We start from the raw sequence: 15028 nt of genomic DNA, 5'->3' as shown, positions 1-15028 counted from the left end.
GTCATCTTAAATTCTCTAGACTCTGTTGACTGTATGGAGTAGATCTCTGCTGGCAAAAATAGCAACTTAGATGTTTAACTCATATGCAGACAAGTATAGTTATACGTAGAAACATAGGTGTCTATAGGAAAGGAGTGCTACCTGTAGAGAACGATTTTTGTAGTGAGGAGTTGTGGTGAAGCTGACCATTCATAACAGCAATTCTTCAACCTCCTTATTGCCTACTAATATGATTGTAGAGGACGGAAGCAGCTGTGTTTGATTGGGATTGCAGAAATATGTTTTTTCTTGTTTATTTCAAAGCAGTAGTGATGTAAATATAAACAGATTTATATTCTTTATATACACTGGAAGAGACAGGATTAAGCCGTGTACTGTTTTTCTATTTTTTATTTCCTGTCCCACATATCAATTTTTAATAAGCTGACAAAGACTAGGTTATAAAAAAATACAGTACTTAAAATTACACTGGCCATTGTGGCAGTGTACGCATTTTGCATGTGTGATTAATCTGAAGTACACCTTATTTAATTTTAAGGTGTATTACTTGAAATCATTATCAGAACCACCAAAAAATCAGCTCTGAGTGGCTTGAGATCTAGCACTGCTGTTCTAAATGATACGTGATACTGAAATACGAGCATTCAACTATCCAATTCATCAACAGTGTCATGAAAATATTTATGTTTAATCGTAAGGGGAGAGAGCATGCTTATCCCTTGACAGGACAAGGAAAGGTCATCACTTTCAAGGTTCCTGCCATTTGACCTGAAAAACCATGAGTGGGTTCCTCATAGGCAAATTTGGAAGATGCAGAATTGTGCAGAGAGGAGCAGTGAAAACATTTGGAGCCTTAGGACTGAAGCCTTGAATATGTGAGGCAAAAATGATTTTTACTCATCCACTTCTACTTCTAGTATTAGAAGAAAAAACAGTAAAAGTAGGAATACCCTAGTGCATGTTTTTCTCTATATATTTCAGGATCAGACTGAGATATTGTACTTTCTTTATATACGCATATGCATGTATGCATAATTATGTTAGGTATCACATGCAATTTTTATATCAAATAACACACACCTCTGTTAAAATTCTGCTGACTGGGAGTAAGTAAATTGCTGGTATGTGAGAGCCTTATTTCAAGCAGTCTCAGCACTGCATCAGTATGCATCTTAAGCATTCTTAGATGCTTAAGAATCTTTTGCTACACACCTATACACAGTCATAATAAAATGGTAGCAGAATCCTTGTCAGTTTTAATCAGCTTTACATTAACTATGAAATACAACTCATAAGATCAGTGTTTGTCCTATGGTGATATCAACTGCCTTCAGAGAAAGCTGGACAATATACAACCTCCTTATGTATTTTGGTTTGAAAACGGTGTCAACCTTTTCCAGATATGGAAAGGGATATTAGAATGCAGCACTGCTGAAGTTCAGGCAATAATTATCAAACTTGTGGCACTGGGAATATAAGTTTCTCATTAAGCCCTTCCCCAATACTAGAAAATAGGAAGAAATTTATTTAGGTACTACTGGGGTGAAGATGGGGAGTTATGCATATAAGTGTGATGTCTTGTAACCAGGAAACCTTCCATACAACGGAGTGAGTCACTAAAGATTTCAGTCATGTTTCTGTTTTTCAGGTTTGTTTGCCACTCCTGATACGTAACACATTCTATTAATGATATTTCTACAATAAATTTTATAATTCATTTATTGAAATCTAGCTTCTTGTTATGGAACAAACCTGCAGAAAACAGAGCAGGAAGCTGTCCATATTTTAAATTGTTTAATCACATTCAAAGCTTTTTTTTGGCAGAGATAGTAAGAATAGTGATGTAACAGAGATATAAGAACAGTGAGATATTTAAGAGCAAAAAGAGTTCTTGCTTATTCCTCAAAAGCAAAGTATTCCCATTGTGCTATGCAATAGTCAAAGCTGCTTAGGCTGAATGGACTTATAAAGAACTTGATAAGAATTTCACATAAAACCAAGATTACTTTTTCAAAAACATAATGAACTATTTTTCTACAGTAACAGAGGGATTGGATCTGGGTTGAAAGTAGCACACCATCTTAAAGGACAATGAGTGAAGAAGTAATTTGTACAGTGAAAGGGACTTAGCTGTATAAATGCTGTTGCGGTAACATACTCTTCACTGGCACATTTTTTCATAAGTGAAAGTTATCTGTTGTATAGCATAGTGAGTATTTATATTAAAAGAAAATTTGGTTTTACCCTTTATACCTGTCAGAAAAAAAAAAAGGAACTTAAGGTGATAGAAATATGATGAAAAAATAATGTGAAAATTGGATGTGATAAGAGAGAGGGGAGTAAGACTTGTAAAAACTGGTAATGTGGTATTATAACAATAATACCCAGTGATATTTCCAAGTTTAATACCTTTTAAAATATGAGTTTAACATTCATGCTTCATGACATAAGTTACTGCTCAACAATGGGCAAGTTCCTATCAACAGATTATTTCAAAACCACTTGTTGAAATATTTCCTGTACTCTGAGGCGTTTGATACTCTGATGAAATAGAGAGGGGTAGATTTGGTAGAACATTAATCTGACTTGCTATATAGATTCCTTTTTTTTGTCAGCTTGACAGTAAGAGTTTTCAGGTTAACAGTTTTTCAGTAGTTAGGGAAACAGAATAGTGATAATTATGATAACTATTCTGGGAAAAAGAATTATACAATTCATGGGTTTAAAAATACCTTAAAAAATCTAGTCTTGAATATAAATTGTGAGGTAGTAGAAGTAGTAATAATTTGTAACATGTTGTTAACTTAGTCATTATAATTACACGTAAATATGTGGGTGGAGTTTTTCATTAAAATTAGGAAAATAAGGCACTCATCCATATGAGCTTAATTTCATTTTTTTTTTAAAAATGCATTTTGCCATTAACACCTTTTAGGATATTATTCCTGTCTCTTTTAAGTTAATTTGTAAGAGTAATTTTTATCTACCTCAGTTTCCCTTTGTCTGGATACTGTGAAGCTCATTAGCTTTTGTGGAAAGCTAATGACTCCCTGTGGTGGGTTGACTCCAGCTGACAGCTAAGCCCCTACCTAGCAGGAGCAACAGCTACTTCGAAAGGAATTTTGTTGTTGAACATGATGTTATATGGTATAGAATATCCCTTCAGTCAGTTAGGGTCAGCTGTTCCAGCTGTGTTATCTCCCAACATCTTGCCTACCCCCAGCCTACTCACAGGGAGGGCAGAGTGAGAAACAGAGAAGGACTTGATGCTATGCAAGCACTGCTTAGCAATAACTAAAACATCGGTGGGTTATCAACACTTTTACTCACAAATCTAAAACACAGCACCATATAGGCTGATATGAAAAAAAAAAAAAAAATAACTCCATCCCAGACAAACCCAGTATACTACTCATACAGAAAGTGCTATAGAGTTGTTATTTCTATTTCTTTTAACTATTTGTTACAATGTATGGTTGAAAATATTGAAAATCTGGGATTAAGTACTATTCATTCATATAGAATGAGTGAAGAAAGAAACTATCTCAGATTTCACACTTTTAGTGTATACTCCAACTGGAGTGATATGCCCACAGGCTACAGATTCTCACTTGCACTAACTGTAAAATAAATTATTGGAAATGTGAAGGTTTGCTCTCACATCTTGTAGGCTTGAGTTGCACAGGATCACAATATACTGACAAACGCCTTTATATGCTGTCTGATACTATGCATGATTTCACTGCGTAGAAGAGACATGAGGGTTGAGCTTCTCATAAATATTAATCAGGGATTAATGAACAGTAGAAGTCTTCTGCACATCAATCTATATGAGAAGAAACTTTGCATTAAATACACCACCATCTATCTATAAATCATTTGGGAAAAGTGAAGGTACTCTCAAGTATCACTTGTTGTTTTCCAAAAGCCTAATCATAAAAAACAGGCTAACAGTACATAGGCGAGAGATACAATTTCATTGCATGATTATGAATGGCTCTATTTTTTTAGTCCTTTTAGAAATCTAAGTGATTTTGAAAAGTTATAAAATTATGGTAGCTGTGGGGGTTGAGTTCAGCTATCCACAGAACAGAATGAAACATATAGCAGTAGTGCAGACTTCTTTACTCAGATTTAAGATTTAAGGGCTTTGGGGTATTTTTTTTTTTTTTTTATCATTAGACTCAGAACTCATATTGACCTGCATGTCTGCTATGATCCTTAAATCCCTAAACTCGCTAAAAAGTCGCTGCTTTTCAGGATATTGTTCTGTATGCGTGTCCTGCATTTCTCATTCACATGTAAAGTTGCTCAACTTTACACTTGAGTACGTTTGAACATATTTTGCTTAAATGAGCAACTGAATAATATAATGACTTTCCTGTCATTATTTACAACATTAGTGTCATGGATACATATCTACATTAAAATCACATGTGAAAATTTTGTGAAGTATCAGATTTGGTACCAAGCAGAAGCAAAACTTCGCTGCAAAATGATGATTCTGCATTGACAACTACTTTTTATTGCAGATAAATTCTTTTTCCTTCAGGTATCAGCTTTTATTCTAAGAAAGGTATGCCCTCCTCATATTCAGTTAACTTCAGCAAGATTTTCTAATGAAAAAATTAAATTATGTTTGTCTGATAAAGTTAATTTTTCTATAAACCCATGTTGACTGCATTATGTTCATGTTTTTTTTTTTTCTGTAGCTGATTCTCATATCATCTGTTTCATTATTTCCCTGGGATATGCATCAAGCTATTCAGCTTAGGTAGGATACTTGGCTTTATCTTATGAATATTGAACAATCATCTTCTAGACTTTCCAAATTTTCCTGTTATGCTGAAATTTATTAAAATGTAAAAAACTAGTCAACTCTTTCAAAATTATCAGGAACAAATTATCTAACCTGACAGATATATGTTCCTGTAAAAAACTCATTTGTCATCTTCCTCAATTGCTAGTGGCTTTAAAAGACTTCTTCATCTTTAGGTAACAAAGTATAATTTCTCATTCTTTGGTTGGGAGTTTTATGTTGGTTTTTTGGGGTTTTTTTGGGAAGGTTTGTTTTTTTTTTTTTGTTTTGGTTTGGGTTTTTTTGTTTGTTTGTTTGTTTTGTTTTTGTTTGGTGGGTTTTTTTTCCATACTAGATATGGAAATCCATTGGTTTTCTTATCAGTTTTCTTCACTTCCCCTTTTCTCTTCTATATTTTCCCTCTAGAGCTTCCATTACTTTTTCTATCCTTATACTTCTGCCTAGCAGTTCTCATAGACTGTGAATCAGCCACATAAATCTCACAGGTACATAAACAAACAGACCTCTTTCTTGATTTGTTCAGCTTCTGAAAACCCCAGCCACACAGCTCTCACTGAAACAAGCAGACAAACAAATAAACACACCGCTTGCCAAATCCTTTTACATCCAAGAAGACTGGCAGCTTTGAAACTATTTTTGAAACTACTTTTTCCCTACTTTTCCCATTGTGATCTTTGGGCATTTACATCTCTGTCCAGCTTTACTGAATTTTAATTGGGGCACTGAAAAGTTACAGGCAATATGGTAGGCTGAGAAAGAGTTGTTTGAACAATAGTATTGATAAAATCCTATTAGTTCTAATAAATTACTTTTGGCTGCCATACTTCTAGTTCTGGGAAAAGGCAGGTCCTTCGTGAAGGCTTATCAGTTTCCCACTCTGGATCTTCTCTCCCACCCATGTCCAAAGTTGTGTCTAATTTTAATATTCACAAGTATTATTTTGACAAAGTGATTTCCTATATTCAAAAGCATATATTTTAGTTGTCTGTACTTGCTCCCATTTGTCTCTTTAGGACCTCAGTTGCAATGTAGAATGATCAGTTAGAAACCATGCTGAGCCTCAGATAACCTGTATTTTCACCCAGACTTTGCCAATGGATCTTTACGTAGCCTTAGGCAAGTTATTCAGTTTCTTTCTTCACTTTATTTGTAAAGTGCTTTGAAATCAGTAAGTACTTAAGTTCAATGTATTATTCTACTCTCATAGCTGATCTTTTTTTTAGCATACTCACCTCAAAAATCATTACTTTTTAGGCTAGCATTACATCTGTGTTCAAAGTAGTGGGGGTTTTAAGTATGAACTAGAAAACATGAAGTAAAAAGTCTTTAGCATGTTAACATTTCAACAAAGTATAATTATGTTTTTCCTGGGCTGGAGAAATTGCTACTCAAGGACTGAAGAGCGTATCTCACAAAGTTGTGTTTTCAAATTCAGAAATGAGTAGAGCACAATGAATAGCATGGATAGTCTACAAAGTTGAGAAGATTTAGAAACATGAAAACGAGCAACCACAGTAAAAAATATGTATCAAACTGCCCCTTGCACAGTGTAAATGGGTATTCAGGTAGAGCTGATTATCAGAATGTATATGGTTAACTGCTGCAGTAGGAGGTTATAAAATCAAGTATCTTAATAGCTTCAGAGCAAGGGACAGTAGATCTCCTAAGCACAACAAATACAGCATCAGGATAAGGCTGTTGCAGTCTTGAAGCTAGGTTCTTTAGTTTTCAAGTAAACTCAATTACCAACGCTGAAGCCACTATTTAAATTGTAAGAACAATCTATCCAAGATACTGTAAGCTTCTTACTTGTGGCTTTTGGACTGGGAACTAAATGTTACAAAGAGATAAATAAAGCCGCCAAGAAACTAGAATGCTTTGCAAAATTGCAGTTGAAATACTTGAGACGTGATATATTATCAGCTGGTTTATGTTTTAATTTTTTTTTGGTAATTTGCTCTAGAATAAGGATTTGGTTAACCCTGAAGATCTGGAGTCCCTTGCTGTAAACAAACATCCTTTTTTAAAAATCTACCTGTGCCTAGTGGGAAGGTTTATACCTGCATTCTGCTCTGGCTCCTAAACTATTTCATTTGTACCAATAAAGTTAATCAACAAATATTATTTAAAGCATTTAAATGATTCCACAATAACTGAATTCATCTTAATGACATGCACTGGGGAATGCGTATGCAAACCTCTTAGCTGGCAGAATTTAGGGAACTTGTCTGACAGAAGGTACCACCGTGTAACAAGAAACGGGAGGTCAAACCAATGGCAACATCCTCCTCACTGGGGAAAGCTAGTTGTTGAATGTGAGTCTTTCCACACCTTCAACTGATGTAACACTTAGGGAAGGTATGTAAGATCTTCTCTTTAATTTAACTTTAGAGAATATACTCACTGTTTTGGTAATCAAGGGTTTTATGCAACCAAAGTTAACATAAGCTAAGTATACCTGTGATTCAAAAACACACTATGCTGGGAATATTACTTGAGAAGCAAAAATTAATAATTTACATATTCCTCTTGAAATCAATGACATTTAAATGCAAAAATCTTGCATAAATTGATCATTCACAGTGCTTAATCAAGTACTCATAAGGAAGACAGATTTCTTTGAATTAAACATTTAAATCCTTCATTTTAATCATAATTTAAATCAGTAAGAAAGACTTACTGATTTAGATAATTGATGCTAACCTTGTTTTGCATTTGTATTTTACTTCAGAAAGAAATGGTCATTTTCATCAGCTGGAATATTCTTTAAAATAAGTAGATTTGCAGCCAGCACAAACATCTCTTCTTTTTGCTTGTCAGGTTGATATTTGATAGACGAAAACAATAGTTTAAGGGTGTTTCCAGTTTAAAATATATTTATTTAGATTCTTAAATTTGTTTGTGGTAGAAAGTATTTTAAAAATAATTACTTTTTAAAAAATTACTTATGTTTTCTCTCAAGTGGAGTAGAAACTAGAGTCAAAACATACAGGGAAATTTTAAGTCTTCTTCCGAAGTTAAATAAAGGTACCATGAAACAATATAGACACACATATATAATAAAATGTATCAAATAGATTTGAATGTTAAATGATTGATTTATTACAGAGAAAATTTTCTTTACTATGTTTAATACAGTTTCTGAAGACAATAGGCCAAACTTCAATATTTAATATATTTAATCATATAGACTGTGTCTAATGGGATTTTCAAAACCATGATTGCTTTTGTGCATGTATATGTGTATTGAAAATGTCACTTGGATATAAGTGTATGTTTTAAGTATATACATAAGTTAAAGATAGTTTTAGAAGAGCTTTTTCTTTCTCTTTCAAATAAAATTTCCTATTTTTCCCCCATTACTTTGCATTGGTATCCTAGAAGAGAAAATTGATGTTTTGAAACTAAAAGTCAGCTTGCCAATCTCAAACAAAAAAAAAGTTTTGTGTTCACTATTGAAAATGAGATCAAAAAGTAATTAAAGCAAAAAATGTCTGCACTGTGTAAAAATAAATAAAATAATACTGTAATAGCTGAAAATATTTAATGTATGCACCTGCCATCACATTGACCTAAAAGTAGATATTTTCCCCTGCCTTCACATACCTTTAACTCATTAAAATAATGAGAACTGAGAAGGATTCATGAGTATCACATTTACTTTTTAATGTATGCAAATTACATCACTAATTTATGGTGGATTTATCTTTCAACATAGATATTTATAAACTTAAATGTAACTTCATACATTTCTTGTAGGAACAGAAATTTAAAAGGTCATATTGAATAGGAGCACTCTTAAGTGAAATATTCATTTTTCTTTGAAAATAATAATTTTTACCTGTTTACTTCAGAAGTCAAGTAATTTTAGTATATTCCTAATATTCACCAATTTATGTTATTGAATTTGTCTTCCCAGAATTATATAGGTTAACTCACTTTTAAACAAATTTCTTCATGCTTGGGTTAACCAGTGCAATTTGTGTCCCCTGTGTTACAACCTTTCCACAGTAATCAGAGATCCATGTATCCAGTTTCTCCCTCTAAACATACCCTAATCTCTTTTGCATGTACCAACTGCCTTGCACAGCAGCATGTCTACTTTTCTCCACATTCCTTCTCTGTATTTTCTAACCTGCCACTTGGACACACTAAACCTAAGCAATAGGATGAATTCCTGCTGACTTCACTCCATGCTTCCCTCTGCGGTAGCATGGTTATCCTCCACTCAGCAACCAATCTACACCATGTGAACCATCCCTTCCCTATTACAACCTCTGCTCCTCAGAATGGCCAATGGATTTCGAAGCAGTAACACTGCAGCCCAGCAGGGATGAAGAAAGAGAGTTCTGCATGCAATTACATGAACCTAATGGTATTAGAAATAGGGCTGAAGATTGATTATATGCAATAAACTTAACAGGTTGAGAACTTTGGCTGAGTTTATATTGTAAATAATAACAAAACTTTCTGTATTTGTTTTTGTTGCTTTTATATTTTCCAATTTTTTAGTGCTTGAATTAGCAATCTACATATTTCAGTTTTGTTTTACATTTGATATTCATGAAACCAACAGTGATGACAACGTCTAGTCCTCAGTCAATTCTCATCCAGAAAAAAAGTCCATTTAAGATGCACTAGGTTTTTTGGTTATTGTTTCACAGGAGTAAAGATTAAGTAGCATATACATGTTAAGTCGTTGTCCAGAATGTTGTGAACACACTTGGACAGTTCACTGATTGTTACTTTGCACTGGAGGCTGTTCTGTAAAAGACAATCAATAAGCTGTTTCTATTGTCCTTTTCTAACTACTGTTCATGCATGTAACATTGGTTATTTAACACTGAGGTATACCATAAACATTTGAATTGCCAGAATGTTGCTTGCTATTTAACCTCTTATATTACAGAATGTTTCTGTCCATAATACAGTACAAGTTTAGAACTTATACGTTGACATTAGGGAATACTCACATAGTTCATATTTAAAATGTTATAGACATTCAGCTGTAGGGTTTTAAAGTTTAATCATATTATTCAAGTTTAGTGAAAATTTCTTGATGTATGGAAAAGTATAAAGAGTTATTAGAATTGTAAGAAATATAGGACTTGAATAGTTGGGAGGTATAAACCTAAATCTTTTTATGATATTCATTTCTACTGAATTAAAATGAAGAAGATTCAGGTAATTATCTGAATAACAATGAGCACTGGATTAAGTTGATGTTCCCAAGAAAGTCAAAGAACTGTATGAAGTGAATTAAAATATGTGAGATGTACTACTTAGTGATTTTTAATCTTTTTCTCCTTCCTGGCTTTTGTAAAAGTTTATAGTTGAGTACATATGCTCAGAGTAGTGTTTACCTTTTCCTCTATGTCAGTAGGAGAAAGCCACTTTTCCCCAGATAAATGATTTTTAGACATTTTATTTGATACACTCTAAAATTGTAAGAACACTAAAAATTAAATATCATAAACTACTTAATATCTGAAACACTTGAATCTGAGATATATGGCAATACACTGCCACACATATTAACTCATCTACTTTGCTTATAATATCTTTCCCCATTTGTAGATAATGCACAGAATAGCTCTGACTTTCTTTGATTTTATGCATTTCCTTCCAGGTTTGGATTTATTCTTCATAAGGATGAACCTGTGCTCCAGAAAATTGATCTAGAAACTATGTCATACATCAAGACAATTAGTTTAAAGGATTATAATTGCATTCCTCAGTCACTGGCTTATACACATCTTGGAGGATATTTTTTTATCTGCTGTAAGCCTGATACCACTGGGGCTGTCCTACCGCAGCTTGTAGTGGATAGCGTTACTGATTCTGTGATTGGATACAATGCTGATGTAACAGGCATACCACATATCTCTCCAGATGGACACTACCTTGTCAGCATTGATGATACAAAAGGTCTTATGAGGATCCAGTCCATAACAATGAGAGGAGAAATACAGGATGCATTTGACATTCACACCAATTTGCACATATCTGATGTTGCTTTTCAGCCATCATTCACTGAAGCTCATCAATACAATGTCTACTGTAGCTCCAGCATGCAAACTGATGTTCTCTTCGTGGAGCTCTCTTCTGGCAAGGTTAAGATGGTGAAGAGTCTGAAGGAGCCTGTCAAGGCAGGTGAATGGCCTTGGAACAGTAAAAATCGTCTTATAAAAGACAGTGGCCTTTTTGGTCAGTATCTCATGACACCTTCCAAGGAATCTCTGTTTATCCTGGATGGAAGGCTCAATAAGTTAAATTGTGAAATCACTGAAGTTGGGAGAGGCAACACAGTAATTTGGGTTGGAGAAGCATAAGGTTCTGTGTTAGATATTTACCAAATTAGTAGTTTTACAGTACATTGCACTTAAATTACACTATTCTTCAAATTTACACAGTTTTCATTTTAAATTGTTAGACCCTTCTATTCCTCTTATTTCTTTGACTTGAACACAATTTGAATCAACTTCCACGTAAAAGTTACTAAAACAACAGCTATTTGATAATGGTACTCCTTATTAATTATAAGCTGAGATTGTGTTGTTTGTCTGAAATTACTAAATATTAAATGGATTATAATTATTGTACATTCATTTAAAGGAAGTAGAAAAAAAAGCAAAAAGCTTCAGGGACTTTAATATGATACTTTGCATTTGTAAATGGAAGACTTAAATACGATTCAAGCTTTGGTTTGGTTTGCTTCAGACACAAAATAAGAGCTGTTGTACAACCTTTGACTCCTTAAATTGAAATGTTATGTTCTATTCTGTCCAGTCCACTGTTTAAACTTTTTGTGCCTTGAAGCGAGTCTCACATGAAAGGCAAAGCATAGAAATTGTATAATTTATTCCCACTGTGGCTACAGGATTGGTTGTCATTGGAAAGAAACTTTTGGTATCAAATTTCTAATCTAAAGTTCTGGAACATACATGGAGAGTAAAAGAGGGAGAAATTATATTTGCAGTGTTTTCTGATCACTGCAATTTGTGGAGTTTATTTTTATGGTGAGTCTTAGTTGAGACAGCTGCTTGCAGAAGCTTAACCTTTTTTTAGAAAAAAAATAGATATTAGATTTTTCAGCTATCACAGGGTTTCATCAGCAAGGAGTCTGAGTTCTACTAAAGAGAGACATTGTGCTTATCCTTCAGAGTAAACCACATTCTAAAAACATGGCATCACAAAGCTTCATTATATCATTGAGGAAACTGTTATTTAAAACCAAACAAAATGCATTTTAAGAAACTGAAAATGCAAAGAACTGAAGTCTGCTACCAGTAGATAACATTTGTGCTTATGCATTGTACCATCGATCCATGTTTGTTAAACCATTTTATTAGCTCACTAGATTTTTCTATTCCATGCATCCGATTGGATTAGTGTAAAAAACAAACAAACAACAAAAACTTTGTATTTTTTATAGGTTGTTTACTTAGAATTCTAATATTAACAATGGTTAAACATGTAAATGGGAAATATAAGATTCCCAGAAATAGAATAATAAGTAAGTAGGATCAGAAAGCCAGCAGTAAACAACTGTCTAGACTTCAAGCAATGACTTAAAAGTTTGGGAGTATTTTTATTTTTATTATGTTTTTGCTAAAGAATGCTTATAAGCTCTTAAACTGACCTCCATTTACTGAAGGCAATCAGAAAAAAAAAATCTTTTTTTAAACAAAATTTTACTTCAATTTAGATTGTGTAAAATTACTTAGAAATCTGGAATTTTCTAGCATTGTAATCTTGTGTGCGTTTAGCATCCTGCCCTGTGTGGTACAGTAGATCTCTCTTTAGCTTAAGCAAACCTCCTGGTAGGTAGATTTATCTAAGAGTCTGCTTACATTTCTAGCTACTGAATCTGATTTCCTTTTTAAGAACTTTTCTCCATTGTGAACAAACAAGAACCGTGTAAACTGTCTGTTACTCACTTTTTTTGCAGTAGTCAGTCTCATGCATTTTTGTTCTGTAACTTACACCATGTGAATGTTATGTATGTAGATAATGCTTGACAAAAGGAGAATAAACCCCATAAATTTTAAACAGTCCTGACTTTGGTGAATGCTCCAATCTAGCCACACTGAAGCGGCATGCAACACAGACTTTGTTTGAAAGCAAGGTAGAAGGAGGTTTATCTGCCTATTATATTTTTTTATATAAATATATATAAACAGGTGTATTTTTATATAAAATAATATGCAGTGTGGAAAGAAAACTTTTTAGAAGAGCTTAACTAACTGGAAAAGTTTCATTTGGCTGCTATAAACAAAAGCTCATCTATTAATCAGTTAGGCATGGAGTAATCAGAGTATAGACAGACGTCTGTTCTCCTACCTAGCCTCTGGAGCCAAAAACCTCCAATCTAGAAGCTATACAGATATATAAGCCCAAACCAAGAAGCATGCACTTCAGTAGCACAGCTAAACAACTCCCTATCCAGTCTGCTCAGTGTAGCTGGATTGTACACTTGCTTTGCCCAATATTTGCAACCCATGGCAATAGTGAGATTCCTTTGACAATGAAAGCTGTCCTATGTTGTGCATGATTCCTTACAAACTCTATCGAAGTCCAAGTCAGTTGTCAGTTCTGGCAGCATCTTACTCTTTTGTATTAGCAACATTTGGCAATTGGAGAAACTTTAGAACTTGAATAAATTACGTTGCTCATTATATGAAATTGGAGACCAAAATCTCTGCTAATAAACTTAACAGATTTGACTATGTCAATGGTATCACAGTAATTTGTATAGTAGAGAAACTCTCCCCATCAGTTTAGAATTCTTGTTTGAAACTGTTGTGGTTTTGTTTAGTAGGGGGGGGCCTAAGGTGGTAGCTTCTGTAGGAAACTGCTAGAAGTCGCTCCCCTTTGTTCAGGGGACTTGGCCAGGCCTAGGGCGGACCCACTGCTGGCCAAGGCTGAGCCGATTGATAGCAGAATGTCTCGTGATAATGCCTCTGCGATAACGTATTTAAGAATGGGAAAACAGAAAAAAAAAAAAGAGAGAGGAGAGAAGATGTGAAGAAGCTGAGTGGGGGCAGAGGCGCAGAGGGGGAGGCGCAGGCCTCATGGGCCTTGCAGGCCTCACCCTCTGGCCTCTCGCCAGGCAGCCGACTGGGCCCAACTCGGTCCAGCCCGGCTGCAAGAAGTGGAGAGGAGATGAGAAGTGAATAAGATGTAAAAAAGATCCTGAGAGACATCTACCAGCCTGTTGTGAGGAACGGCTGCAGATGCCAAGGTCAGCTCAGAAGGAGGGGGAGGAGTAATGTGGCTCCTGGCCAAGATTCCCCTGCAGCCTGTGGTGATGACCATGGTGGAGCAGGTTGTCCCCCTGCAGCCCATGGAGGTCCACAGAGGAGCAGAGATCCACTTGGAGCCCGTGAAGGACCCCGTACCGGGGGAGGTGGATGCCTGAAGGAGGCTGTGGCCCGTGGAGGGCCCGCTGGGACAGCTGTTCTAGAGGGACTGCACCCGTGGAAGAGATGACCCACACCTGAGCAGTTCCACGAAGGACTGTGGCGTAGGGGTGGGACCCCACAACGGATCAGGGGAGGAATGCAAGGAGTTCTTCCCCCAACCATGAAGCAGCAGCGTGAAACAACATGTGATGAACTGACCACAACCCCCATTCCCTCTTCCCCCCTGTGCCGCTCGGGGTGGGGAAGGTAGTAGAGATAATGTTAAGCTCGGGAAGAGGGAGGGGTGGGGGAAGGTTATCTTGTTCTCTGTCTCATTATCCTGCTGTTTGTAGTAATAAATGAATAGTTTTCCCCAAGTCGAGTCTGTTTTGCCCGTGACGGTAACTTTAAGGATTTTTCCCTGTCCTTATCTCAAACCTCGAGCCGTTTTTCCTTATATTTTCTCTCCCTGTTCTCTTGGAGGGTGGGGGGAGTGAGAGAGAGACTGCGTAGTCTGGTCCGATCGGGGCTGAACTACGACAGAAACCAATTTCTCTATTCCCACCCTAAAAATATCTCCGACTCTAGCTAAAGGAGTTTGGTAAAGGACTATTGCTAATTCCCTCTATTTTGTTTAACTAGCCCAGTGTAGTAGCTCAAAGACCACAATTTGTTTCTTTCCCATTGTTGTGGAACTGAAACAGGTTTCTAGTGTCCAGGAGTTGTTTGATCTCATTGAATAAATGAAAAGCAAACATTTTCTTCAGTGTTTCAGATTTCCCTTAATACAAACCCAGATGTAATA

At 35.3% G+C, this 15028-nt stretch overlaps 1 protein-coding gene across 1 annotated transcript in view; it reads left to right on the top strand.

Annotated features, from left to right (window-relative positions):
* The window catches only part of FSTL5 (follistatin like 5), a 328503-nt gene extending 315630 nt beyond the window's left edge, over positions 1–12873 (top strand). Inside the window, exon 16 of the mRNA XM_086747425.1 lies at positions 10449–12873. Coding sequence (XP_086603551.1) covers positions 10449–11151 — 703 coding nt within the window. The 3' untranslated portion in view covers positions 11152–12873. The remainder of the gene's footprint in view (positions 1–10448) is intronic.
* The last annotated feature ends 2155 nt before the right edge of the window (positions 12874–15028 follow it).

The sequence above is a fragment of the Chlamydotis macqueenii genome, chromosome 4, assembly GCF_036417535.1.
Source record: "Chlamydotis macqueenii isolate bChlMac1 chromosome 4, bChlMac1.mat, whole genome shotgun sequence".
NCBI classification, from domain to species: domain Eukaryota; kingdom Metazoa; phylum Chordata; class Aves; order Otidiformes; family Otididae; genus Chlamydotis; species Chlamydotis macqueenii.
This window is presented reverse-complemented; position numbering and strand designations above follow the sequence as displayed.